The sequence below is a fragment of the Colletotrichum spaethianum genome, assembly GCF_022836535.1.
Source record: "Colletotrichum spaethianum MAFF 239500 DNA, contig16, whole genome shotgun sequence".
Lineage (NCBI taxonomy): Eukaryota > Fungi > Ascomycota > Sordariomycetes > Glomerellales > Glomerellaceae > Colletotrichum > Colletotrichum spaethianum.
In genome coordinates this window covers 850,872-877,052 of record NW_026054786.1, presented here as the reverse complement: position 1 = coordinate 877,052, position 26,181 = coordinate 850,872, and the positions used below count along the sequence as shown (strand labels likewise).

General features: G+C 56.3%; 9 protein-coding genes across 9 annotated transcripts; 5 read left to right on the top strand and 4 right to left on the bottom strand.

Annotated features, from left to right (window-relative positions):
• Window positions 1-947: 947 nt before the first annotated feature.
• ColSpa_06746 (uncharacterized protein) lies at window positions 948-1,136 on the top strand (the record flags this gene model as incomplete). The annotated part of the gene is made up of 1 exon (XM_049272958.1): window positions 948-1,136. One exon carries the CDS (start codon window positions 948-950, stop codon window positions 1,134-1,136), a length of 189 nt encoding a protein of 62 aa, XP_049128915.1.
• A 3,246-nt stretch (window positions 1,137-4,382) lies between these two features.
• Window positions 4,383-5,610, top strand: ColSpa_06745 (zinc finger protein ZPR1; the record flags this gene model as incomplete). The annotated part of the gene is made up of 4 exons (XM_049272957.1): window positions 4,383-4,452; window positions 4,491-4,592; window positions 4,646-4,785; window positions 4,843-5,610. The coding sequence occupies 4 exons, from the start codon at window positions 4,383-4,385 to the stop codon at window positions 5,608-5,610; spliced, it is 1,080 nt and encodes a 359-aa protein (XP_049128914.1).
• A 2,322-nt stretch (window positions 5,611-7,932) lies between these two features.
• On the top strand, window positions 7,933-8,700 carry ColSpa_06744 (uncharacterized protein; the record flags this gene model as incomplete). Its single annotated transcript, XM_049272956.1, has 2 exons — window positions 7,933-8,101; window positions 8,213-8,700. The coding sequence occupies 2 exons, from the start codon at window positions 7,933-7,935 to the stop codon at window positions 8,698-8,700; spliced, it is 657 nt and encodes a 218-aa protein (XP_049128913.1).
• A 348-nt stretch (window positions 8,701-9,048) lies between these two features.
• Window positions 9,049-9,939, bottom strand: ColSpa_06743 (transcription initiation factor IIF subunit alpha; the record flags this gene model as incomplete). Its single annotated transcript, XM_049272955.1, has 1 exon — window positions 9,049-9,939. One exon carries the CDS (start codon window positions 9,937-9,939, stop codon window positions 9,049-9,051), a length of 891 nt encoding a protein of 296 aa, XP_049128912.1.
• Window positions 9,940-11,651: 1,712 nt separating this feature from the next.
• On the bottom strand, window positions 11,652-12,283 carry ColSpa_06742 (putative cytochrome b5; the record flags this gene model as incomplete). The annotated part of the gene is made up of 3 exons (XM_049272954.1): window positions 11,652-11,789; window positions 11,929-12,055; window positions 12,171-12,283. The coding sequence occupies 3 exons, from the start codon at window positions 12,281-12,283 to the stop codon at window positions 11,652-11,654; spliced, it is 378 nt and encodes a 125-aa protein (XP_049128911.1).
• A 2,060-nt stretch (window positions 12,284-14,343) lies between these two features.
• On the bottom strand, window positions 14,344-15,433 carry ColSpa_06741 (F-actin-capping protein subunit alpha; the record flags this gene model as incomplete). Its single annotated transcript, XM_049272953.1, has 5 exons — window positions 14,344-14,689; window positions 14,739-14,876; window positions 14,927-15,069; window positions 15,092-15,229; window positions 15,380-15,433. The coding sequence occupies 5 exons, from the start codon at window positions 15,431-15,433 to the stop codon at window positions 14,344-14,346; spliced, it is 819 nt and encodes a 272-aa protein (XP_049128910.1).
• A 409-nt stretch (window positions 15,434-15,842) lies between these two features.
• Window positions 15,843-17,097, bottom strand: ColSpa_06740 (2-oxoisovalerate dehydrogenase subunit beta, mitochondrial; the record flags this gene model as incomplete). Its single annotated transcript, XM_049272952.1, has 2 exons — window positions 15,843-15,880; window positions 15,933-17,097. 2 exons carry the CDS (start codon window positions 17,095-17,097, stop codon window positions 15,843-15,845), a joined length of 1,203 nt encoding a protein of 400 aa, XP_049128909.1.
• Window positions 17,098-17,965: 868 nt separating this feature from the next.
• ColSpa_06739 (putative glucan endo-1,3-beta-glucosidase) lies at window positions 17,966-19,713 on the top strand (the record flags this gene model as incomplete). The annotated part of the gene is made up of 2 exons (XM_049272951.1): window positions 17,966-18,089; window positions 18,137-19,713. 2 exons carry the CDS (start codon window positions 17,966-17,968, stop codon window positions 19,711-19,713), a joined length of 1,701 nt encoding a protein of 566 aa, XP_049128908.1.
• A 2,108-nt stretch (window positions 19,714-21,821) lies between these two features.
• ColSpa_06738 (efflux pump atB) lies at window positions 21,822-24,060 on the top strand (the record flags this gene model as incomplete). The annotated part of the gene is made up of 5 exons (XM_049272950.1): window positions 21,822-22,168; window positions 22,236-22,738; window positions 22,803-23,325; window positions 23,352-23,465; window positions 23,739-24,060. The coding sequence occupies 5 exons, from the start codon at window positions 21,822-21,824 to the stop codon at window positions 24,058-24,060; spliced, it is 1,809 nt and encodes a 602-aa protein (XP_049128907.1).
• Window positions 24,061-26,181: the final 2,121 nt, after the last annotated feature.

Below are 26,181 nucleotides of genomic sequence, written 5' to 3'. Positions count from 1 at the left end.
GTACGGGAACCAGATGCGAGCAAGAGCTCCAGCCCCTGTTCCGCCCTATCGTAGGTTTTGCCTGTGGGGCTGCAAAAGGTAATTTGGTGTCTCATTCTGGCTCCTGACTGGGAGACGTAGGAAAAAGGTCCACTTTGCCAGAGTGGAGATGATGGCAGAAATAACCCGATTGTTTGATGATGACGAGGCCAAACGAGCGAAAAGCCAAATGGGCTACCGGGGGGTGCTTGACGAGCCAGCTGCCAGCGGTCAGCCAAACCTCGGCGAAGGCCCCCCTCCTTCCCCTGAAAGACCAGAAACGGGGAGAGAGAAAGAGAAAGAGGAAAGGGAGGTTCGAGAAAGAATGGGGTAGGGCGAGTGCAGTTGATGATGATGAGCAGCGGAGGTGTTAGCGGTAGCGGGTAGCGATGATGATGAAAGACGGTCCCTTGCCCCCCCCTTTTGCCATTGCTGGTGCAGGCAGGGCGTGCAGATGAGCCTTGCATCGTTTGTCAGTCTCCCACTGGCTCATTTGTCGGAGTGTTCCTGACGGTGGTGGTGGTCCATTGACGCTGGCAAACCGTCACCTGTCAACGGCATGAACCTGGCTACCAGCATCAACCGCAGGGCTTTGGTAAAACCAGCAGGGGACGTGGCAGATGATGAAAAAGCATAGCAGGACGTGAGGGAAGCTTAAGGCAAGGGGCCGCGCAGAAGGCTGCGTACTGGGTGTCGGTCTCCTGATTGTGGGATGTTCTGTTCCAGCGATGAGTGTTGTGGGTGGACTCGGCCAAGGTAGAAAACCCCAACCAAACGCTCTCAAACAAAACAAAAACAAAAAGAGGGGGAAAAGAAGCAGAAGATATTGGAGTTGAGGGGTGATGGCCGAGTCTTCGTGAGGCTCAAGTCCTGACCATCGTTTAACCTCCCCGTACCGTGTTCACTTGAGCACGCAGGTACAGATCGCAATGGCTGCGGCCGTCTGGGGAGGCCAGCACCTCCAGCTTCACGTCGAGCTCGCAAGGTGGTCCCAACCCCTGAGCGGCGGCGGCGGCGGCACAGAGTCGATCGACACTGACTCCAGGTCCAGCAGGTTCAGCAGGCCCAGCAGAGTGGAGCAGCGGCAGGGAGCCCATGGAAGAGCATTGAGTGCTTGAAGGCCGCTCCCCCTTCCAAGAGACCCAAGCACCAGGTCATCAATCACCACCCGCACTGTACGCACTGTACTCACAGAACACCGCGCGGCACACCCAGCCGCTAATGGGCACGACCATGACAGGGTAGGGACAACGGGAGGGAGGTGGCAGAGAGGGAGCGAGGAGGGAGGGAGCGAGCGAGGCAGGCCCTGGGTAGTGTAGGCAGAGCAGAGGAACGGAAGAGAAGAAAGGACCGGGGTGAGTTAGGTAGGCATGGGCGAGGAAGGGAAGGGGGCACGCACCCCCGGCACCCAAGTACCTCCTTCCATGCGTCTAGGAAAGGTAACGTCGGCACGGCAGGTACCTCACCCATGTACCCATGTATCCCCGTACCTTCCCTTCCCTTCCCTTCCCTACCTTACCTTACTCCCATCACCCCCGTTCGTTCCTGCTTCAGCGTCAATGGTCCCCGGCTGTCCCAGCTAAACCGTTCGTTTCAATTCACCAAGCTTCTGCACTTGGGTCCTCTCTCACTTGACCTGACTTGGGGGGAGGGTGCGCGCGCTCTGGTCTGGATAGGCTACGACTACGGGGCACATGACGTGTGTACCTTTTTGCCTGGTTGCAGCAGGAAAAGGTACCTTGCGGTAGTACGAGTGCGTGTGCGCATGTCAATGTGGTGTATGCGTGGTGTAGGTCTATGTACGATTGTGTGTGTGTGTGTGTGTGTGTGTGTGTGTGTGTGTGTGTGTGTGTATGCAATGGATCAAACTGCTTCATATCTGACATGGAAATGCATTCATATCTTAGGTTGTCCGCTTCTCCTGCTCCCCGTCTCTTCATCTCCGTGGACTATCCTCTCTATCCATACATACTTGTTCGATTCGTAGGACAGCCCGTTTCTTTTGGTCCCCCATCCACATCCATCCCTCGACCAGGTCCTTCTTTCTGACCGATCCGTTACGACAGTACGGATACCTCGACGCTCTGGGATATTTTTTTCCCTTTTCCCTTTCTCCAGACGCCCCCCCCCCCCCCCCTCCCCTTCCCTCCCCTTCCTTCCATTCTTCCTTCCTTTCTTCCATCCCCCCCCGGTCTTACTAAAAGGATCGTCTCCGTGGTTGACATTTTTATAATACCTGCCGAACCCCGTCCATTTGTCCCTGCGCTCCGCCTGCTGCGTCACAGCTTCTTCTCCCCTTCCCCTTGCTCTTTCATTACCTCGCACCACACACGACCCTCGAGCCAAGGACCGGACCCTACGCCTTCCTGCCAGAAGAGGTCTCGACTTCCTTCATACATATTCAAACGCTCCCTCTGCAGCAGCGATAAAACTCAAGTCAATCGAGTTTTATTTTTCCCTTTCTTTTCCACCCTTTCCTTGCAATCGCCGACGACGCAATTGCAATTCCGACGACCAACCCCGACAAGGAAAACGACTACCTGTTTTACTAATATACCCATTCCACTCTCTCTCCCTCTTCCCCCGTCAAGTAAGTTACCTCTCGTTAATGTTATCATCATTGATCCCGCATTCCCTTCACATGCCTTTCTTGACCCCCCTTCCCCCTTTCCCATTCCCTCTCGCGTCTTTGTTGTCGTCGTCGTCGTATTCGATGTCGAGTCCGACACACCGGAGCGATCCTGTCTGTTTATTTGTTCATTCATCCATCAAACACGTGCTCGCCTGTCACTGCTCTCTGTGTGTGGCTGTGGTAGGCCCCGACGTGGACTGTTGGCTGGGCTCGTTGCTGGCACTTGCACTGGCACCCGGCTGACGGATGATACGTACTGGGCCTTCCTTGCCGTCTGCTTTTGGTGGCTGCCCTGTCCTCGCGTCCGGGGCTGTCCAACGCCTTGGTCACGTCTGCGGCTATGCCTCAGCTTTTTTTTCGCTCTTTTCCTCTTAGACCCGCTTTTCCTCCCCTAACCCTGCCGGACCATCTGCACCCCCGATCAAGGTTTCTTGGCCCCTGTTACCTCATCTCTCGTCCGAGACCTCAGCACACGCGAACTTTGACAAACACCCTTCTCTCTTGACACAACTGGTCGAGCCCTCGGTCCGGAGGCACCATCTTTTCTTCCTTTATCCCACTTCACACTTTCTCGGGCGCTGCACACCCTCAAGTGCATGCTGCATCGGTCTTTCTTCCAACCTTGTATTATTGTATTTCACCTTGACCCAACACTAACCGGAGGCGCGTCGCATAGGTCGCTCCGACACCACCGCATTTTGACCCTCACCACCCACACCCTCCCTCTCCTTTTCCGTCAACGGTTTCGGTTCTACAACCCATATCCGAACGAGATCCATCATCCTTCAACGGCGCAAAGCGAGTGCTTAGCACACGTCTCGGTCCCGTGACGCCCCTCGACCCATCTTTGGTGGGCTGTGCCTCCTTCGACGGGAACTCTTCGACGTTTCGCGCCACGTCAGATCCATCAGTCGTGACGACACAATAGCTCTCTATATAGACCGAGCGTCAACAATCCAACGCGTTCACGATCCCCTATCGGCATCGCGACTACGACTGAGGTCGAGCTCAATCCCGACGCGTATTTGAACGACGAGAACGAGCAGCATACTGGTCTGTGATCTGTGGTCGGTCTGTCCCGGATTTCATTTCAGCATCCGCACCAGGTAAGCCTGCCAATGTGATTTAAAGGACCCGCCACCGGGTGCTCCTGGCACATCTAGTCATGCCCGAGGTTGTGCTGGGCTATCCCCGTCACCTCTACCCTCTGTAACCCTGCTTCGTGGAATCTTAGCCAAACGCTCCCTACTCGTGGCGATGTGCCTCCCCCTTCAAAGCGGCCCTCCTCCAGATCCCTTATTCATACTCTTTGCCCCTCGGGATACCACCATACTAACTTTCCCCCAGGTAGCGCCGTCCTTATAAACTCAAAGTCTCACCTTCGTCTGACGCGGAATATCGTCTGAAAGAATCCTGCAAGCTGGCTATCCACGCAGGAATCCCGACCATTGCTAGCGATTTCCTTCGCCGTAATATGAGGTCGCCAGCTCCGGGCGAGGTAATGGACATTGGCAACTTGATGAATCAACGAAGTGCCGCTATGCAACAACACGCTTCCATCCACACCGGATCGACCCCCGAACGTCAGATGCACCAACTCCCCCAACTTACGGCGAGAAACATGCCTGAACCACCCATGGACCGCGCAGGCTCTCCTCACGGGTCCGAACACTCTCAATACTCTCGTCACAATATGGAAGGCGTCCCGCGTTCCTACCCATCTCCCAGCGCCATGGTTGGCGCTCCGATGCAGATGCAGGTGCCCGTCTCCCACATGGGACCCGGCCCTGTGATCCTGCCCGGTATCCCTCAACACGACATGTCCCAAGGCATGCCCCAGTACAAGGCCCCGAGCAGCAGGCGCCTCAGCAGCCTACGAAGGCCTACCCGTGCAGCACTTGCGGCAAGGGCTTTGCTCGCCGTAGTGACTTGGCCCGTCACGGTATGTGTGACGATGGAAGACCTGATTGGATCCCATTACTGACATGGCATCAGAACGTATTCACAGCGGCATTCGTCCGCACGTCTGCGACTTCCCCAACTGTGGAAAGCAGTTCATCCAGCGATCGGCCCTCACGGTCCATCAGCGAGTCCACACCGGAGAGAAGCCTCACATGTGTGAACGCTGCGGCAAGGTATGCTGAGACTCGATCAAGATAACGGAGGTTCTCTTGCTGACTTTTTTTTGCCAGCCTTTCAGTGACAGCAGTTCCCTGGCACGCCACCGCCGAATCCATTCTGGCAAGCGCCCTTACAAATGCCCCTACGCCGACTGTCAGAAGACCTTTACCCGCCGCACTACTCTGACGAGACACCAAAACCACCACACCGGCACTGTTGAGGAGGCTGCTGCTGCGACTGCCGCCGCCCTCGCCGCCCGTGGAGCTACCGCGAAGCCAAATGCGTCCCGCTCCGATGGTGACGCCATGTCCAACCGGGGCTCACCGCTGACGACGCCTTCTCCTGGCCAGCGAACCCTCTCGATGTCGCCCAGTGCCGACAGCATGCACCGTGCCACTTCGGAGTTCCAGTATATGGGCAACAGCTCGCTCCCCGTCCATCTCCAGCGGGACATGCACGTTGGCAGCCCTGCGTCGACATCTTCGGGCGGTTACAACACCGGCATGAGGCCCACCTCGCATCCTACCAGCTACGGACCGCCCCCAACGCTGGAGCCGAGTGTCGAGCAACACTCCGGCCCTGGCAGCGCTGGCGGCAGCCCTCACATGAGCAACGTCGGCTGGCAGTCGCCGTCGCACGTTGCGTCTCCCTCGCACAGCAGCAACGGTGGTGGCTACACCTATCCCGATCCCGACGCATACCCCGCTGCTCCCTCGCTCGGTGGCCAAATGTTCTATGGCAACCCCGGACAGGTCCGCCGACCCCAGAGCACCGAGCCCCCTGCCGGCGCCTATGACATTAAGGGTCGCCAGAGCGAGCTGTGGGCAGGCGCTCACTAGGATGAGTCCTTGTATCAGTATTGCTGAAAGCGCCCCGTATGCCCACTCAGGTCCTTGGGGCAGCTGACGACTCAGCACTTTTTTCCTTGACGTGGTTATACTCTTCTCTTTCTCCGACACGAAAAGTTCTCGCATGGCAAGGTTGGAGACGGTAAATACATACACCTTTAATACTGCGGGCTGCACCGGGACAGGGTCAGGAAGATACCAAAGGGGCGGGCAGCCATCTGGTTCGTTTTCACACACAACTGCCTTTTCTTTTGTTCTCATAGACTGGCGGAAAGCACACTTCATGATGACTGGGTCTCCATGGGCATTGGCTGGAGGCAAAAAGGTTGGGAGGAGTTTCCAGACAGGAAACGAGTGCTCTTGAGCAGCACGCCGACGGTTTTGGCGGAGACTCACTCGGCAAAGGAATTTGGCTTTTTTTCTTTTTCTTGCGGAATCTTGTATGCAAACCTGTACTAGACAATGAATGCTCGTAGCTACCTCTTTGTTTTCTCATCTCACTCATCCTGCAATGTTGTCATGCGCGTAGTGTCGTCCTCTTGGTGGAGTTGACCGGGTAAGCTTGAGGGTCGACCTGACGATGGTCAGTGTGTGAAGCGCCATGCCAGGTGCGCCGTGCATTTGTGGAGGCGCAAATTAGATCCCGTTGGTGGGCGATCCGGAACTGGCGTCCCGCTGTGACTGAACCAAGCGAGGGTGACCTCATCGAAAGGCAGGCTAGCAAGGTGATTATGGCTGATGTCCATTGAGGAAAAAAAGAAGACAATAAAAACAAACCGTCGGAACAACACCTGACAGAACAGCTGTGGGCACGTGGCATAGTCCATGTGTTTCGCATGTCTTATTCAACCCCCAGAAGACTGATCGATTGATTGGCTACTCAAGCATTTTTCAATTCTCATTCGTGTACGACTAGATGGACTGACGGTTTCAACACGGCCCAGCGAGACGCGGGCCGGGACAGGCAAACCCCGATTACCGGCAAGAGCGCCCTCCGACATGTCCCCCGCCGCATGAGGATGCCGGGACAGGACAGCAAAAGATTCGACGCTCGACTCGGGGGCAGAGACAACGACAAGATTGCGAGGGAACATGAAAAGGCGCTCGGTGGGGATGGGGGGAGAGGCGATGGCCAAAGGACTTGCTAAAGAATGATAAATCGCAAGGAAGACAACTAAATACGTGATTATTACTTTTCTTCTTTTCCTTGTTTGTAGAGAGAGAGAGAGAGAGAGATCGGACTGATGAGATAATCAAAAAATGGACAAGACGTTCTGGGCGCGTCTGTGCCTCGTTGGTGTGATTAGTGAACCGTCGACTTTTTTTTTTGTTCCGTTGATGCGGTTTTTGCCACGAAGAAAAAGAGAGAGAGAGAGAGATAAAAACAGAGAGCCAGAGAGCCAGAGAGCCAGAGAACTGGGCGATGCTGTGGGTGGCGATTGAATGGGGGAATTTCCTAAATGGGGAGAGTGCCTGTTGTGGAAGTGCCTGTTTTGGAAGGAAAGCAGTTGGGTGTAGTGAGCCGGGTCCGTAATTCCCGAGACGAGCTGGTTTCCATCGAAGTTGGTTCGTTAGTTTCGTCTGCCCTCTTTTTTCCCGCCTTCCCCATTGTACAATATACCTCGGCAAAGAGGCCTGGGGATCCGGCCTTGGGGTCTGTTTGCTTGTCGCTTGCGCTTTGGATTAGTAGTCAAAACGCTTCGGTGGGACCAGGTGTGTGAGTGATAATGTGTGTCCTGCTTGTTTGTATATGCGTGTGTCTCTCGGTCAGAGCCGAAAATGCGCGGATGCTGGTTAGCTTTATTCTGGGAGACGCTCTGGGGCTGATTAGTATTCCAACATCCCATTCGGGTCTCTTCCTTCCCACCCATCAGTCACTCGGCCGCCTCGCTCCCCGGCTTCCTGCCTCTCCCATTCAAACCAACAACGCGAGGGGCTCGGTTGTGGTCTTATAAGCTGGTCAGAGCTGCCGCCAACGTCTGACAGAGTTTCCATCCAAACCCCCGGTTTCCCCGTCCTTGCCGATCGAACCTACCTAGTTTTTGAGTCGGGCGAGGCCCATCCCCCATTTTGACGCCATTTGTCGGGAGCGAAGCTTGCATTTTTTTTCGGGGTACTGTATCCGCCGAAAGCAAGTGAGGCATAACACACATTCGCCGTGCTTCTCTGCTTTCATCGCGGCCGTCCTCATTCTCACGACCCGCGTCTTGGTCAGATAGCTACTGTAAGTGTCGACGACGCAGTCTTGCACATCTTGCCCTCCTCTAGCGCCACCCGAAAAAAGTCGAAACCAAAACCCGAGGGCGCCAAACGATGGTGGTCATCAAAATTGAGGCCGTCACGGACCTGCTCTGTCCGTGGTGCTATGTCGGCAAGAAGAACCTCGACCGCGCCATCTCGCAGTACCGCGCCGTAGACCCCTCGGCCGAGTTCGAGGTCATCTGGAAGCCCTTCTACCTGAGCCCGGCCATGAAGAACACTGGTTCGTAATCCCTCGTCCTCGTCACGATTCCCATTCAACCCCCCAAACTCACCTCGCCCCGTCTGAGCCCCTCCCCTTCACTTACACCGCGACCACTGAACCGTCACCCAGGCTACGACAAAGTCACAATGTACAAAACCCACTTCGCCAGGTCGGGCGACCTGCCCAAAATCCTCGCCCGCATCACATCCGCCTGCACCCTCGCCGGCATATCCCTCAACGTGACCGGCAACACCGGGAACTCGCGCCAGTCCCACAAGCTCCTCGCTCTCGCCCTCGCGAGGAACGGTCCGGAGGCCCAGGACCGCCTGCTCGAGACTCTGTTCCGGGGCCACTTCGAGGAGGGAGAGGACCTCTCGGACCGAAAGTATCTGCTCGCGGCCGCGACGTCCGCGGGTGTGGATCTCGACGAGAAGGAGGCGGCGGCGGTGCTGGACGACGACCGCGTCGGCAAGGCGGTTGATGAGGCCGTGCTGGAGGCGAGGAGGGCGGGCATCACGGGGGTGCCGACGTTTACGGTCCAGGGGAGGTGGAGAGTTGGCGGGAACCAGGAGCCGGACGTGTTTTTGAGGGTGTTTGAGAGGGTCGAGGATGAGTAGCGAGCGGATTTGGCTGGAAAAGTCTTAGTTCCCGTGTTCCTTGGTTGAGTCAGCGGCATTGCAGTATCAGGGATATCATTCATAGCAGAGCGTTTGGACTGGTTATGATTTTGCATTCAGTGTCATATTCTTCTTTCTCTCTGTCCTGTCACACCAGCGGGAATCCTCGTTCCTTCCACCGACCGTGACAAATCCCCCCCCCTTTTTTTTTTGGACTCATCTATAAAACTGGAGGAAAAGCGCAAGAAAACCTGCCAGTTTCGCCCATAGAAGCATCTCCCGGTTCCTAAACGCCTTTTGAAATGCAAAGCTTCGGTATATTGTAACAAGGAAAAAGGGTCGCCCAGTCTATCGCTTGACCATGTGGCTGTAGTCCTTGAGCAGATGCTCCATGTGGGTGTTTGTCGTCTTGCCCGTTCGCCGCACGGCGCGCTTCTTCTGCTGCTTCTTGGAGTCGACCTTCTTGATGGTACTCGGGTCGGCGCTGGCGGGCTTCTGGCCAACGGAGACGAGCTTCTTGACGATGTCATCGGTGGTGGGCACCTCGACGGCGTTCCACATGCGCTTGAACTCGTCGTCGACGTGGTGGTGGAGCGAGGCGTCGTCGAGCCAGATGGCGCGGGGGTGCTGCTCCTTCTTGGTCTTGACAATGAGAATCTTGTGCTCGCGCTCAAGCTCCATCAGCGCCTGGTCGCAGTCCGGCCAGCCGTCCTTGAGGTCCTTGACCGAGGTGCCCTCGGCGTCTTTCTTGCTCTGCAGGTGGCGTAGCAGCGAGATCTTGTCCCGAACGCCTGGGATGATGGGGCGGTGGACGTACATGCCTGTCCTCCAAGTCTGCTCCGAGAGCTTGGGGTCGGGCGTCCACTGGATGCGGGGATGGCGGCGCATGGCCTCAACCAGCTGTTGCTTGTGCTTATCGGTGCTGCGGGTCTGGCCCAGGTGGTCAAAGATTTCGGTGGCCGTCTTGGCCTCGTCCTTGCCCTTGAGCCACTCGAGGGCATACTGCATCTGGGTGAAGACCTCCTGACCGAAGCTGGTGTTCTGGGGCTGCGAGTAGACGATCGCGTTGGGGTCGCGCTTACGCTTGCCTGATGATGTTGTCTCATTCTTGGAAGCGGTGCTGCCCACCGACGGAGAGGGCGACGGCGGTGCGAGCGCTGGGTTCTTGGATGTCAGCTTGCTCGCTGCCGAGGCCAGTGAGCTGCTGAAGGCCGCTTTCTGCTTCTCGAGGAGAGACATGATGGACGGCGTGAGCTGTTTGTACGACCGAATCGATAACCTCGTAGGGCCCGGGGTAATAACGTGAACGTAAGGCTACAGCCGCAACACCTGGGAGGGGTAGGCAACGGTTCAAGAAATGGTCGAGTTGTGACAAGGGAACAGCAAACTTCGTGACCAGCTCTATCCAACTTCTCGCTTCGTTCTTTGATGGTATTGAGAGTTTATGTGATTCCACCTCGGGTTGGTAATAACGATGCTACGCTTTCGATGTATCGCTACGTAGAGGATAGAAGAAGTGGACTGGTCGATCGTGATTAAGAGTTCCGGGAATCTTCCACGGCGTCGCAGAATGGTCTTGCCAACGGGATTCAATCAATCACTGGTCGGACTAGCGAGATGATTTCGAGGGCACTATTGTCTTGCGCAAGCTGGACTGTCTCTGCCGGGGCTTTCCGCGATATTGCCTAGGCAAAAACGACCAAGTCCTCAGATGGCGGTTTCTCGAATCGCAGGCGCAGCTAGGCGTGAGGGTCGGCAGCACGGGAGCAGCCGCTTTCGTATTGATCGCCGTTGGCAGTCTCTGTAATGTTTATTCGGGCTCGTCGTCTGCGTTTCGCCTCGACGCCGCTGTCTCCGGAGCTGCAGCCTCAAGCTTCCAGCTTCACCCGCGCGGTCGGTCGCTGGGATCGATTTCGCCCGTGGTCTACAACTCGACCAGTCCTCGCCCCAGACAAGGTACTGCAAATACCCGTGTATTCGGAGTGCGTCCGTTTATTTTCGATTTCTGTTCTTCGCTGTAAAATGGCTGCCTGCTTTTGAGGTGAGAAAGGAGGCTTTTTAGTCAATTCGTCGGTGGTAGGATGCTTGCTGATACAATTCTTTGGAAACAGGACGTCCAAAGTTGTGGCGCACGGACGAGGCTGATGACTTGCCTCAGCCACAGATCGATTGGTTGGCTCGGAATCTAGAGCCACCCCGATTCCGCTCCTAGTCAATGTTCCGAAGTGGGTGGTGCCTGTGGACCTGTTCCGCCCGGGCCACTTACTGGTTGGAACACCAGGTTGATGCAAACGCGGCCTGGATAAAGTACCTAGCAACTTCTAGCTTGTTATGACATGGCAGATTCATTACTTGTGAACAACTTAGTTTGTAAGAGTGACCTGATGAGAGAAGGTGTCTGACCCCAGAGGGGCCTTTCTTCGGATACCCTCTCTATTGCATGCTGCATGGCGTTGGCCTTCGGCAGGACGGATTAACCATTCACGAATGCCCTCGATAAGACTCAGGTGATGTGCGAGACGTTTGCTATGCTATTTGTCCAGCATCGCGCTGTCTGCTATCCGTATATCTAAAACGCAATCCAAATAAACTCATGACCAGAACGTATATTCTATTAAAGGCATATCTTCTCCGGCAGATGCGGCTCAGTCGCAGTTGACCAGCCAGACCCTCTGCCGCCGAATTGACATCAAAAGGCTCCCTACAACACCCATCTGCGCCAGCTCGTAACGCATCCCCTTTCAGATATCGTGAGCCCCGTGCGACGCGGGAGATTTCATTAAACCCCCCCCTGCTCGTAAAGAGCCCGCTTGTTGAAGGCGGTGGCTTGCCATTCAGTCGCGAGCGGCGTGCGCGCGCATACCCTCAACCCCCTTTTCAGGAACCGCAGGCGATTCAAGCTGCATCCTCAGCGTACTTGAGAAAAAAAGACGGCAGCGACGACGGGCATTTTATGCCGACGTCTGCTGTTGCTGCTGCTGGTACTGGTAGGCGACGTAGGCGAGAACACCGCCGATGAGGAGGACGGCGTACAGGCCGATGCCGAAGCCGGGGCTCTCAGTGTTGCTGGCTGCGCTGGCGGCGGGGGTCTGCTTCTTGGGGCAGGGTCTCCGGGCTGCAACAAAAGAAAACGCGGAAAGTCAGCAAAGGTCATTCCGTGACCAGAAGTCGGAAGCAGTTATGATGCGCAATCGAGCGGAAAGAGGGGGGAAGTGCGTGGGAACTCACCTGGCGCTTCAGGTCGCCGATGAGCAGCTGCTCCAGGGTCTCGCGGGCCTCGTCGCTGTGACCGACATCCTCGAAGGCCTCGGTGGCATCCTGACCACCGACGTCGAGAAGGACCTCCTCACCACCGCTGTGCACGAAAACAAAAGTCAGTCCGGGATACGGCGTGGAGGAGAAGGGCCTGGGGAAACCCCGGGGAGGTACAGCGCGGCGCAACGCAGCGCGGGCGGAGGGGCGAGACTTACGGGTGCTCGTCGACGAACTTGGTGCAGTCATAGATCTTGTCGTGGATCACCATGTAGATGTCCTTCTTGGTGTTGTGCTCGGCAACATCCTGGTAGGTGAGTTCGACGCCCATTGTGACAGATTTCGGTAACCGCTTAGGTTTTTCGGTGATTAAACGTGGCTCCTTTTTTTGGTTTGTTTACCAGTTTGTTGAGAAATTGCGGTCTGGCTCGGATTCAGTACTGAACTCGAGTTGGAATTGCGCGACGGCGGTGTTGCAAGGTCTTTTAGAAGGGAGGTTGTCAGCTGAAACTTTTTTTTGGCGAGATTGGTTTGCAGGAAGGGTTTGTGCAAGCAAGATTCGAAAGAGAAGGAGGTCGCTCGGATGTTGAGCCTGTTGAACACTCACACTTTATCGCGGGTCCCAGAGAAATTGGGGGGAAAGGCGCACTGCACTGAACGACTGACAGCTAATGGAAGCTTCCGCCGGGACCACTGTGAATTGTGGGCTCAACTGGCACAGCTTGGGGGAAGGATATCGGTGGTCCGCTCAGGGGCGGGATTTGAGCCAATCAGGAAGACAGAAATTAGTGCACAGGTGCCGTGATTCGCTGGACGGGTGGGCTCGGCGCATTTGGGGAAAAGAAGGTGCGGATTGTAGAGGGCCATTTCAGAAGCCAGAGACGGGAGAGGGGGGAAAAAAGGGACCATGCCACCATGCAAAGGACAGCTCGCTAATGAGACAAAGGATGGATGCACTGGGACTTTGACCGGAGAGGAGAATGGTGCCGGCGTCCCTTTTCGGCATCGGATTCGGGTATTTCTTCCCCAGCCCGACAAATTGCAAGACTGCACAGTCACAATATCTCTGAGTGAGACGACTTCAAATGCCTAGGTACACCGACAGGTATAGCCACGTCTCCTTCCCCCGCCCATTGAGACTCGAAGAAAAGCTCCCGAGTCAGGGTTTCTCGCTGCATACCTGTTCGCCGCTTACATCAAACTCGCTTTGCCGCCCAGAGCTTCCACGGCGGACAGAGACAGCCTAGCTCGTTTCGAAACGGGGTTGGCTCTCCCCCCCTTCGTGCCCCCTCAACAGCAGGAATCCTGTCGGTGTCCGGCGGGCCATTGCTCACCTGGTCCGCACCAAACCTGCAGCTTTCCTTAGCATCATTCCCTCCTGCAGAAAGCTCAGCCATATAGGCCTGTACCCTCGTCTATTTGGTTTGTTGCAAACTTGCCATCAGGTCTCCAGTCTTTCGTGTTCGTATCCTTGACAATCGCTAATCGCCGGGCTCTCAAAGGGCTTGATTGCAACCCAACTGCAACATTGAACCTGCAGCTGCAATGGAAGGTCCAGCTTGCTCTCAATGCCGCTGGTACTCGGAGTCACAGAAGCACCAATAACTACTGCCTCTACTGTTGTCCCGCCATCCCGTATTATGTCATCCCGTCGGGAGTTGCGTTATCTCGCCGGTCTGCGGGGCTCTGATGGACTTTGACTTTCTCCTCCATGGCAACATGCTCGCGCGCCGTTGAGATGTCCGGGTCCCTCGGACCAGATTGGGGGACTTAGGACTTTTCAAGACAACCTACCCGGTGCCGACACGTTGTTCCGCACATGTAGGTAGACTCTTGTTGGATAGTGAATGTCACATTGCCTGCTTGAGCCCCAGACCCATAAGACCATCCACCTCCCCCCCGACCACATGCTTCGAGGCCTAGGCAGCACATCTCGTCCCGCATGACGATCCCGCCGCCCATCTAGAAACTCGGCATGATGCCGAGGCACTCCGTGCTGTCTCTGGGGTTGTGATGTCAGTCCCATAGAAGGCATAAGGCGGGGAACGCGCGGGGTAGGGATCCAGCTGTTGATAACCAACTGCCAAAGTTCATGGTACGGCTTCGCGTTACATTGCCTGAAAAGGTAATATTCGCCGGTCCGCTCCGTTGATGCATCCCTATGGCAGCAGTCGCACCAGAGAGCCAAACGGTTGTCATGTAGCAAGGCTGAAGCTAACGTATGCGCCTCGATTTTCATCATGGACGCTACCCAGCAGGTCTTCTCATGTTTGTTGTAAAGAAGCTTTTAACCATTTCTAGCCTGCGTGCTAAATGCGCAAAAGAGCATCGCTCTAATTGTGGCCCCTCCTAAGGAAAAGTGCCATGCCGTCCTCCTCCCGCCATCCCGGCTCATCGTCGCGCGCCGCCACCAATATCCTGACCCAGCCTGTACGAGGTGATCTTGTCCCACTCGATCTTCTGCCTCGTCACGGGCAGCTGTCGCCTCAGGCCCTTGAACGCGCCCTCGCTGAGGTTCGTGAACCCCCTGTTCAGTTCCTCCTGGTACTTCTTCTCCGAAGTCGAGATCTCCTTGACAATGCCGGCGCCCGTGCCTGACGAGATCGACGCCTGCGAGGGTCGGTTGGTGAGTAGCCGGACGTTGCCGTCCTCGTAGTAGTGCACGTCGACCTTGACATAGCCCTCGAGGCTCGAGGAGGAGGGATCGAAGATGTAGAGGGACCGCCAGCGACCGTTCCTGAATACTGTCAATACACCAAATAAGAACGAGACCCGGGTGAACATACCAGAAGTTGTTAGGAGAGTACTTGTTCGAGACAATAATGATCGCGACCTGGGTGTCATTCGCAGTAGGGTAGACGCCGTACGCTGCGTTGGGGAAATGCTCCTGTACGTAGGGGCCGAGACTCTTCAACGTCGACTTGCTGCAAAGCTTTCAGTATCATTGTGACACCACTCATTCCATCCAACCTACATCAAGTCCGAGTTTGCGCTCTCCAGCACGTAGCTCTGCACATTGCTGGCCTTCTGTGTGGTGTGGTCGAAAGAGAAGCTTGTCGAGCTCTCCACGTCAAAGTACTGGCCGTCGCCGAGCGAACTGTGGGAGCTGATGATGACCTGCAACGCTTCATCAACATACAGTGTCTCCTGGCGGCTGGGCCGAACTGACCTGCTGGCTTCCGCCCGGCAGCTTCACCGTGACGAACTGCTCCTCGTTGTACTTCTCAAATGCCGGCTCTAGGCTGGACACGATTTCGGGATCCGACACGGTGAGCGACTTGATGTCTTTGTCGGATTAGCATCGATCGAGCTCGGGGGCTTGGAGGATGGTCCGTCGGAGGGCATGGATTTACCTGCAATGACATCTGCGAGCTTCAATCAGGTCAGCTTGGTTTGTAGCCAAGTATCTGGGGGCTAGTGGACGGACCTCGCCTGGGGGAGCCCCCTCCACGAAGGAGGAGACGGTCTCGACTTGGGACATTGTGGATATTCTGCACGGGAAAGGTTCGGTCGGTCGTGTCGTTGGAGGTTGGACGGCGGTGATGCGGATGCGGATGCAGCTGTGATGTCGAGCTGTTGCTGCTCCCGACGTTGAAACGTAATGCGGGGCAATTGGAGGCGGGACTGGGGAGGACGGATTGGCTGGGAAAGGGGCTAAATTGTTAGCGCTGGACCTCCACTCACGCATAACAAAGTGGGCACACTAGGTACTTTTTCATCATGAAGCTTCATGTACGACCTGGACTCAATCATTCGAATGGTTTCTTCATTTTTGCAGACCTACCAGACTCCTATCTGCAAAGATAGTTCGTCTGGTCATCATGGGTATGTACTATGTTTTTGCACCTGTTCTTCCACCTTCCACAACTCCTGATCCATCAACAATCGCCTTAATAGTCCAATACCCTTTTGATGTTGTCATAAACCCCTAAGCAAGTAAGCATCACTCAATGTCACGGACAGGATAGGTTCAGACTTACTTGCAACGTCCGGAATGTTGAACTTTTCGTACAACAACGGTGTGTGAATGCTCCATCCTGCAACTCTCGCAACCGGCGCTTCCAGCCTCAAGAACGTGTCGGGGTCCTCTTGAATAGTGGCAGCAACCTCGGCTCCGATACCAGCATTAACCATGGCCTCGTGCACCACGATGCAGTGGCCAGTCTTGCGCACACTTTCAAACACGGTCTCTTTATCCCACGGGTACAGTGTCCTCAGATCAATGAGCTCAACAGAGATACCCAGGTCTTCTTCAGCCCGCTGGATAGCCGACATGCACGTGTACAGAGGCTGTCCGTACGAAATGATGGTAACGTCCTTGCCCTCCTTGAGGACCTCCGCCTTGGACAGAGGTAGCGTATATGCACCCGCCGGGACCTGTTCAACAGCAGCTCTGTACAGGATCTTGGGCTCCATAAAGATGCAAGGATCGTTGCTGCGGATAGCTGATAGCAACAGACCCTTGGCCTGGAGAGGAGATCTGGGCATGATCACACGCAAGCCAGGGACGTGAGTGAACAAACTCTCGGGCGACTGAGAGTGGTATAGAGCACCATGGCCGACGCCGCCGCAAGGCATCCGCACGGTCAAGCCGCCTACGCTGCGGCCGCATGCTCCGTCTCTGTACCGGTACTTGGCCGCCTCGTTGACCAGCTGGTCGAATGCCGGGTAGACGTAATCGGCGAACTGAATCTCTGCGACTGGTCGCATACCCTCCGCCGCTGCACCAATGGCGAATCCCATGATGCCTTGTTCTGTAAGAGGCGTATTGAAGATGCGGTCGGCGCCGTATGTCTCGGCCAGCTTCATTGTGCATCTGAAGACACCGCCAAAGGCTACGTCTTCGCCGAACACCATGACAGAGTCGTCCTCGGCCAACGCAATCGAGAGGGCATCATTGATGGCCTGGAAGAGGTTCATCTTCTTTGTCGTGCCATTGCGCACCTCAGCTGGAAGCTCTGCTGTGCTGAGGGCCGTCTGAGACGAGTGCGCAAGTAGGGAGGTTGTCGCGTAGTCGACCGGGATGTTGAGCTTCGCATTGGGCGGGTGAGTCGAGTAAAGCCGAGAGACGGCTAGGGGAAGCTGGGTCGATGCCGACGGCGCCAGCGCTCGCCGCAGTGGACGTATTGAAATCGACGACCTCATTTTGAACGGCATGGAGAGCCAAAAGAAATTGTCACGAGCAGTCAATTCCTGGATTTGAAGGGTGTCAGAGATGAAGGAATTGAGGACGGCCGGCCAGACGAGGGGACTCTCGTCCTAACCCGAGGGATAGCGGGTGATGTAAGTCAGGTTCGGCTTGCGCCGGCGTTCGCGGGGTTGAAGCGGCCCTTGGCTCCCACAGACCCTTGCAGTCACTTTACGCCCTGATAAGACTGATTCGTTCGATTGTTGCCCTGCCAACATCCGAGCTGTCAATGCACCCCCAAAACAAGGCAGGGGAATTGGATACGATCCTTGGTACCCTTGGCGTCACCACCTACGTATTCACCAAAACGCATTCATTACGCCTGGAATGTCATTTGAACTCAAAACATTCCAGTGCAACGGCGGCTAGCACCTTCAGGGACGACATTCGACGAAAATGGCGCCCGGTGAATCCTCCAGACCGTCGTCGCATCGACCACGAGACTCATCGGGCAGGAAACATCATAAGAAACGACGATCGCATGGGCAAGGATCCAGACGACCAGCCACAGAATCGAGCGAGAGCAGGGACGAGAGGAGGTCACAAACACTGTCTGCAGATGCGCTGGCAGCACTGAATCACGAGAACACGAAGAGGAAGAAGAGAAGGGAGTCACGTGCGAACGGCTCGAGAGATCCAGAGAGGGATGCAGAGAGGGCGGCAGAGCGAGCAGAGAGGAGAAGGGCACGGCGAGAGCAACAGTACAGAGATGCACCCAGGGAGCGTCCAAGGAGGGCGGAGCGGGAACAGGACAGAGAAGCGGTCTACGAAAAACCAAGAAGAGACCACAAAAACAAGAAGAAACGAGTGGTTAGCGGCGCGGTGATGGAGGAGGGACGCTCTCGCGGTCACTTACGAGGCGGCGGATGGAGCAGTTCTGACCACAGCCTCGAGAAGGAGTACCTGATGGAAGACCTCCCACAGCCCGTGAAGAAGCGCAAGAAACTATGTGAGTTACCCGCGCCTGGACATACTGACGACGACTAATTCCGGCAGGGATTTGCCTCGGCGTTTCGCTAGTTCTTCTCATCATCATCATTGTGGTGGCAGTGGTAGTCAGCAAGAACAACTCGAACAAAAGCAGCTCACCGACAACCACTCTCGACGACAGCAACAAGGACAGCGTACCGATGAAGTGGCGCGGCACATACCTCGACCCGTGGTCCTGGGAGGACACGACCGATTTCAACGTTACTTTCACCGACGAAATGGTTGGCGACCTACCCGTCATGGGCCTGTACACCGACTGGGACGACTCGAAGCGCGCCAACGACAAAGTGCCGGCCCTCAAGGACTCCTGGGGGTCTTACGGATCGCGGCCGGCCCGCGGGGTCAACGTCGGTGGGTGGCTAAACCTGGAGCCCTTCATCACTCCGTCGCTCTTCGACTACGACTCTCGGCTGGGTATCATTGACGAGTACACGCTCTGCAAGCACCTCGGCACCAAGCAGACGGCGGAGGTTCTCGAGAAGCACTACGCAACGTTCGTGACGGAATCGACGTTCAAAGAAATCGCCGACGCCGGCCTCGATCACGTCCGCATCCCCTTCAACTACTGGGCCGTTGAGGTCTACGACGGCGACCCGTACCTCTTCCGCACCTCCTGGCGCTACCTCCTTCGCGGCATCGAGTGGGCTCGCAAGTACGGCCTCCGAGTCAACCTCGACGTCCACGGTCTGCCCGGCAGCCAGAACGGATGGAACCACTCGGGCCGCCAGGGCGTGATCGGCTGGCTCAACGGCACCGACGGCGCGACGAACGCGCAGCGCAGTCTCGACATGCATGACCGGCTCTCCAAGTTCTTCGCGCAGGATCGGTACAAGAACATCATCGCCTTCTACGGGCTGGCCAACGAGCCGCGCAACGTGGACCTGAACAACGCGGACGTGGTGTCGTGGACGGAGCAGGCGTACAAGCTGGTCAAGGGCAACGGCATCGGTGGCATTGTGGTGTTCGGCGACGGCTTTATGGGCCTGGCCAACTGGCAGGGCAAGTTGACGGGGCACAGCGACCTGGCGCTCGACGTGCACCAATACGTCATTTTCAACACGGACCAGATCGTTTATACGCACAAGAAGAAGGTCGAGTACGCGTGCAGCGGGTGGACGGAGCAGACGGAGCAGTCGATGGACACGTCGACGGGGTACGGGCCGACGCTCTTCGCCGAGTGGTCGCAGGCCGACACGGACTGCGCCAAGCACCTCACCAACGTCGGCTGGGGCAACCGGTGGACGGGCACGTACGACACGGGCAACACGACGACGTCAATCCTCGAGCCGCGGTGCCCGACGGAGGACACGAAGTGCAGCTGCGACGCCGCCAACGCCGACGCCAGCACGTTCAGCAGCGACTACAAGCAATTCCTGCAAATGTTTGCCGAGGCGCAGATGTACTCGTTCGAGAAGGGGTGGGGGTGGTGGTACTGGACCTGGGACACGGAGAGCGCGCCGTTGTGGAGCTACAAGAAGGGCCTCGCGGCCGGAATCCTGCCGGCCAAGGCGTATGAGCGGGACTTCAACTGTTCCGGAACCGTGCCGGATTTTGGCGACCTGCCAGAGTATTATCGGATGTGACAGAGCGAGCTTTCGGACGTCCGGAGGTCCGGCAGACGACGACCAGTCAACGACACACGGACGACACGTGAGCATTCTGCATGCAATTGGCGTTTTTACAGGGTTCAGCAACTGCACTTTTTTCTCGATTGAACGAAACAGATAGATGGAAGATTGACGGGCAATGACAGTCATGTATAAAGCAAAGATGGAAAGTCATGTATGATAATAATGCAACGGAGGAGATGCGGAGATGCACATGATGATGTTCTAGGTAGATAGTCAAAACGATGGGAGATTACACATAGGCCAGTGCCATTGGGCTGACCGTTTCCGAGAAACGCAACGGAACACGAGCCACGGGCGGGTTTTCGCACCGAACGAACTGGGAAACCTGCCAATCCACCATGTCGCCGAGGATTTCCAATCTTGAGGATGTGCACAGACTACGAACTCGCGGCTCTGGGACTCATTACCAATACCTACACGTGGCTCGGAAATCGCAAGCCAAAGCCACCGGCGCCGAATAGCGAACGGGGGCGCGCGGAGGTAAAGGAATTAGGAAACTGTCAGATTGAATACAGACAAGCGAGCGACGACGGCGGCGCGGGACCGGTATCCGATGCTTCGCGGCTTCGGCGCTCTGCGAAAGAAGCGAAGAGACAACCCAGAGTCCAGCCGGAGGGTTCGCGTGCGGGGATCAACCATCCAGCATTCCTTTGGTCATGGGCCACATGCTACAACGTCCCGGCCTGTCACCGCCGCCAAAGAAGATTTGGAAAAAAAAACAAAATCTCATTCGAGAGAATGGACGGGGGGAGGGAGTGAGCTCCTGGCTCTTCGGGCTCAATCCAGTTGGGCAAAGGGTTGCGTCGAGGCCAGCCATATGCTGGGAGGCGTGGAATTCCGCCCGGCTAGCGTTCACGTTTGCTGCGGTTTTGCTTCTCAGCGCACGTTACAAGGCCTATTTTAGCCCTGTGACTCGTTGCAGAAAAATACCTAGCTGACTGACACTGACAGGCGCCTCCTGTCTCATCCATCCCGGTCACAGATGCCGAGGGTCCCCCGCCATGTGAGCGAGCTCTCGGCCATTGCAACGTCATGTCGACGACGATTTTATTTCCGAAGCCGCTCCGCATGTCCGTTTTTTTTCTTTCTCTTTCGCTGCCCCCCCAGCGAATCCTCGTCTTGGGCGCTCACTAACGGAATGCGACCAATGTGCTATCCCTTGCAAGATGGTTGCAGCTGTTACGCTCTAGAGCCAAGCGAGCGCTCTCTTCACTGGTCCTCGCCGACGCCAATGTCGTTGGCTGAGTGTGCAGGACGCTGTTCCTCCGGGGACAGACATCGCAAAGGCGGCAACGACCCGTTTTGCAACGGCGTCATCCATTCCCACCCCGTCCTTCACAAGGGGAGGGGGGCCCCTATGACATGCCATGCCCCGTCCTCCCCCTGCGTGTGTGTTCCTTGCCCGCAATGACGAGATCCACCTCTAACCCGGGGTGCGCTCCATCTAAGAGCGAGCCGCGTTCTGGGCTGAATAATCGACAAGAGACAAGATTGTGGGCAAAACTGAGGAAGGAAAAAACCGCCAACTGGTGACGGGATGCCCCGCTAGCACCATTTTGCTCATCGTTGACTAATGCCGAGAGTGCGAGATTGGGCGATGGGGGTGTGATGATTCTTGCTATCCTATACCCACCCACTCACTCGCCTTGCGCGAACGGCAACTTGATCCAAAAAGGGCCCGTCTTCCACTTCCACTTATTTTTTTTGCTCTCGCGGATTGAAAACAGAAGCGTTGCAACGGGAGAGGACCTGTTTCTGCCACATCCTAAATAAAACCCAACGATCCCCCTGTGCCGCATCTGTTCGCAGCCAGACAAAACCATGCCGAGCAACTGACCTGATCCTGACCTTATTACGCTCCACACGGGCCGCTGGATCTCGGAAGCAGGCCCACAGATCGGAACACCCGTACAAATATCCGACATCCGCAATCCGCCTGGTACTAACAACCACTCCTTGGGACGTTGTTGTTTTCAAGCGACCAAAGCATTAAAGAGAAAGGAGATTGAGACCCGTCTAGACTCGTCTGGAGGTCGCTCAACTGCGTCCATTACCGAAACATGACGGGCGACATCGAGAAGGCCGAGAGCCAGTCGTCCAATCCCGACAATGACAGCGCAACGGTCCACGACGACCCGGGCTTTGAGCCCATCCGCACGGGCGCCCGCAGCGGCACACGATCCATCCGTCATTCGCGGTCCCTCAGCCGGCCGCGGTCGCACAACGGCTACAGTTGTGATGACTACCACCATAGCGACGACAGCCCGCAAAGAGAAGCGGCCGAAAAGGAGGACCCCTACGAGGTGAGCTTCGACGGCGGCGACAGCGATCCCTTGTGCCCTCGCAGCATGGGCAAGTTCAGGAAGTGGGTGATCGTATCCATCGTATCATGCGCCAGTTTTTGCGTGTAAGTGACATGATTCGTCCGGGGACCGGGGGTGGCATCGAGGATGAGGTGTTGACACGTGTGACAGCACCGCCGCAAGTTCCATCTACACATCGACCTACAGCCAGATGGATGCAGAGTTCGGCAACTCCCGTATCGTAGCGACCATCGGCCTGTCGACTTTCGTCCTTGGCATCAGCCTGGGTCCCATGTTCCTCAGTCCGCTCAGCGAGTTCTATGGCCGCCGGCCCATCTACATCGTCTCCTGGACCATGTATGTCATCTGGATCATCCCGTCGGCCGTCGCCAAGAACATTGCGACCATGATCATCGCCCGCTTCCTCGACGGCCTGTCGGGCAGCGCCTTCTTGGCCGTGTCCGGTGGCACCGTCAGTGATCTGTTTACCCGCCAAGAGCTTCAAGCCCCCATGCTCATGTACTCGCTCGCTCCCTTCATCGGACCGTGCATCGGCCCGCTGATTGGCGGCTTCATCAACTACAACGTTAACTGGAGATGGACCTACTACGTGTTGATCATGTGGGCCTTTGCGCTGCTGGTCGCCATTGTCTTGTTCGTGCCTGAGACTTATCGTGAGTTGACCGTGGAGGGTGCGCCCCCTGGATTAGCTCCTGACGGCTGACGTGTGCGGTACAGATCCGATCGTCCTTCGAACTAAGGCACGCAAGATCCGAAAAGAGACAGGTGACGAGCGCTGGAAGGCCCCGGTCGAGAAGATGACAAAGTCCGTCATCAAGACCATCGGCATCTCGCTGATGCGGCCCTTCCAGCTGCTCTTCTTCGAGCCCATGGTCCTCAACCTCGACATCTTCTCGGCCATTCTCCTGGGTATCTTGTATCTCTTCTTCGGCGCGTTCCCGCTCGTCTTCACCAACATCCACGGTTTCAACCTATGGCAAGTTGGCCTGACTTTCATGGGCATCCTTGTTGGCATGTTCCTTGCCGCCGCGACTGACCCCCTGTGGCACCACATCCGCGGTCAGCTCATGGCCAACCTGGAGAAGGAGACGGGCGTCGAGGGCGCCAGCGAGCCGGAATTCCGACTTCCCCCAGTCATCTGCGGCGCCTTCTTGTGCCCGATTGGCATCTTTTGGTTTGGATGGAGCCTTCATGTGCATTGGATAATGCCCGTCATTGGATCTGCCATCTTTGGAGCAGGGTAAGTCAGCATCTCGTTTCGCACAGCATCGCAAGCATGGCCCAAAGTTGGAGAAAGGCCCGTGGTTCCGCAGCATCCACATCGTGCTGCGGTGACAAGACATGTCCGTGGTCGCGTCAAGCAGGTTTCTGCAGGTTCATGTGTGCTCGCGCATGCTCTCGGCCGTTGGGCAGTCTTTGTCAGGCATTACGGGCCGCAGCGTGGTCTTGTTTTGTCCCAACCTGTTTGCAGAATATGCAGCTGACCGCGTCAATGTGCTACAGAACCCTTCTTGTTTTTACTGGCATCTTTACATTCCTTGTAAGTGTAGCCGTCTCGCTGCCAGCTCCCCGCCTGTGGCGTTCCAGGGGTTTGGAATCATTCTCAGGACCGGGAGTTACACCACAGAACTGTGCTAAAGTTTGGACTCACAGGTCGATGCTTATCCCTTGTACGCCGCCTCGGCCCTCGCAAGTAATGCCTTTGTTCGATGCATGTTTGCTGGTGAGTAACCTGGTGGCACCAATACTCATAACCACCCGGCTGGGTGGTGTCATATCTCGCTCTGTGCTGACTCGGATGCCTTCGACAGCTGCTTTCCCATTGTTTGGAACTCAAATGTATAACAAGCTCGGATATTCCTGGGCTTCGTCGTTGCTTGCTTTCTTGACGGTAGCCATGCTGCCGTTCCCATTCATCTTCTTCAAGTACGGCAAGAAGATCAGGGGTCGCAGCCGATTCGCCACGCGTGCCTAAAAAGGAAGAGCGCCAGAAATTGACAAAGGCGCGGACAGCGATTGACGAGCGGGCCGAATCGACGAGAGATCCAGCGGCTGCCGCTGAAGGATTTCAGACATGAACGGCACCGCACAAACTTTCCACATTGGTCTGGAGGGCTAACAGCGGCTAGCTGGCCCTGAATGGTCGACAGTGTTGCGTGCAGCCTTGTTGCTGCTGTTGTTTTTGCTGGTGCATACACACAATGCGCGCGCCCCTGACCCGTCCGGCCGAACAAGGATGCCGTCCGGCGTTATTGGACGACTGGCAAGCGGAAGCCTGAGAGCAGTAGATGCGGCTGTTGATCGCAACGATCGTCATGAGGTGACGACAGTAGCCGTCTGCAAGAGGCCAGATGCTCGGGCTATCATTGAATGAATAGCGTCAGGCAGGCATGTCGACAAGGCAGAGGGTGACGCCGCATAATGCAGCGAATCGAAGGGCTGCCAATGACGGGCAAGAGGGTTTGGATGATTTGGTGCTCACATGCAACGAGATACCCCCAGTGGTTGCTGGACTGCAGATAGATAAAACAGACCGACGCTCGGCACGTCGGCTAGACCAATGTTAATGCAATGATACCATAACAGAGCTTGAGCGAACAACGCCCGGGTTTTACATTCAAAGGCGAAGCTGTTGCTGGTGCCCTGTCGGCCTCGGCCTGGCTCTAGGCTGGCACGGCGGGCTGGACACCTGGGTGAACGTGTAGATCGTATTGGATCTCACATGCAGCACGGGAACAGTGAAAATGCCAGATGTCCAATAGTGTGGCTTGCAGCTGCGTCGTTAACGTAATGCTGTGCAACGGATTTGGGCTGTAATTGGCAAGACGACAAGGGTATCCAAGGGCCAAGGGAAGGAAGACAGAGGCGGGTGGTCATTTGTTAGTAATAAGCGTTGGGTTTCGGATTTGATGAGATTTTGATGAGATTAGAAGAGGTTGACATAAGAGCAGGCCGTGGGTGAGGTGAATTGGTCAAGAAACAAGACGTGGTCAGGCCAACCTGGTCCACGTTCATGTTTGGTTTCTGCGAGAGGACCGTTTGTTGCTCGGATTGAGTCTGGGCCCGAGTTGCCTGCCACTCTGCATGCGCACAGGTGCAGTTTCTGCAGACGCAGCGGCAGGCGGCAGGCGGCAGGTCAAACCTACCTCGCCTCAAGGCAAGGAAACCTTGAAGATGTACCGAGGACAGATGAAAGCGAGGTCCTTCTTATCCTCTCACCCTCAAAGCAAAACTCGCATGGCTCTGGCACTCTGCAGGTAATTTAAAGGCTCTTCCAGCACATGGGCGACTGCACAGTCTCTGGCAATGACAGAGTCAAATAGAGTATCAGGTACTTCAGCCCTGGGCGTCTGTGGCTCCCATATTTCGTACCAGTTTCCGTCCTTTTCAGGTAGCCGATACATGGAATACATGGTGGGTCGTTGGGCTGGTACCCATATAAACCGCCCACATGCCTACTCGGTTGGCGAATGACAGACCTCGCATTTTCTCCAAGAGAAACCCCGCAGCCCAGCAAAGCAAATCTTTGACCAACGGCAGCGAGGCTGGGGGGAGCGTTCGTCCTCACTGGCTGTATGTGTGCGCGCGTGTGTGGGTGGTACTTTGCCTGTCTCTCTCCTTCGCTCTCTCTCTCTCTCGTTCATTGTCAGCTCCGAAGACGAAACCTCCTCGCGTGCTCCTCTTCCACCCGACCGAGGATAAACATCGTGACCCCAAAAATCCCCGATCCCGACCCCGACAACGACGTCTTCCGCTCAATTGCGCCGCCGCGACATCGACTCCGAATTGCGAATGCGATCCCCCCCACAAATACTGCTTGCTGCAAAGTAGTCGTCGACTTTCGCCTGCGTCTCCATGCTTCGTTCCTACAAGCACAAGGGCTACGGCTACCTGCAGACACCACGCTTGCTGTCGACCTCTTAGAACCTCCGTCACATCACCCCGGCTCAAAGCCGCCGCCAGCCCTCGATCAGCCCCCCCTCGACCCTGTCCCCCGTCCTCGTCTCCGTGACCTCATGTGGTCCGCGACGCAAACTCCGGTCTCGAGACGACTGCGCCAACTATCGAGTCCTAGTCCTGCCGTGCCGAGCACGTC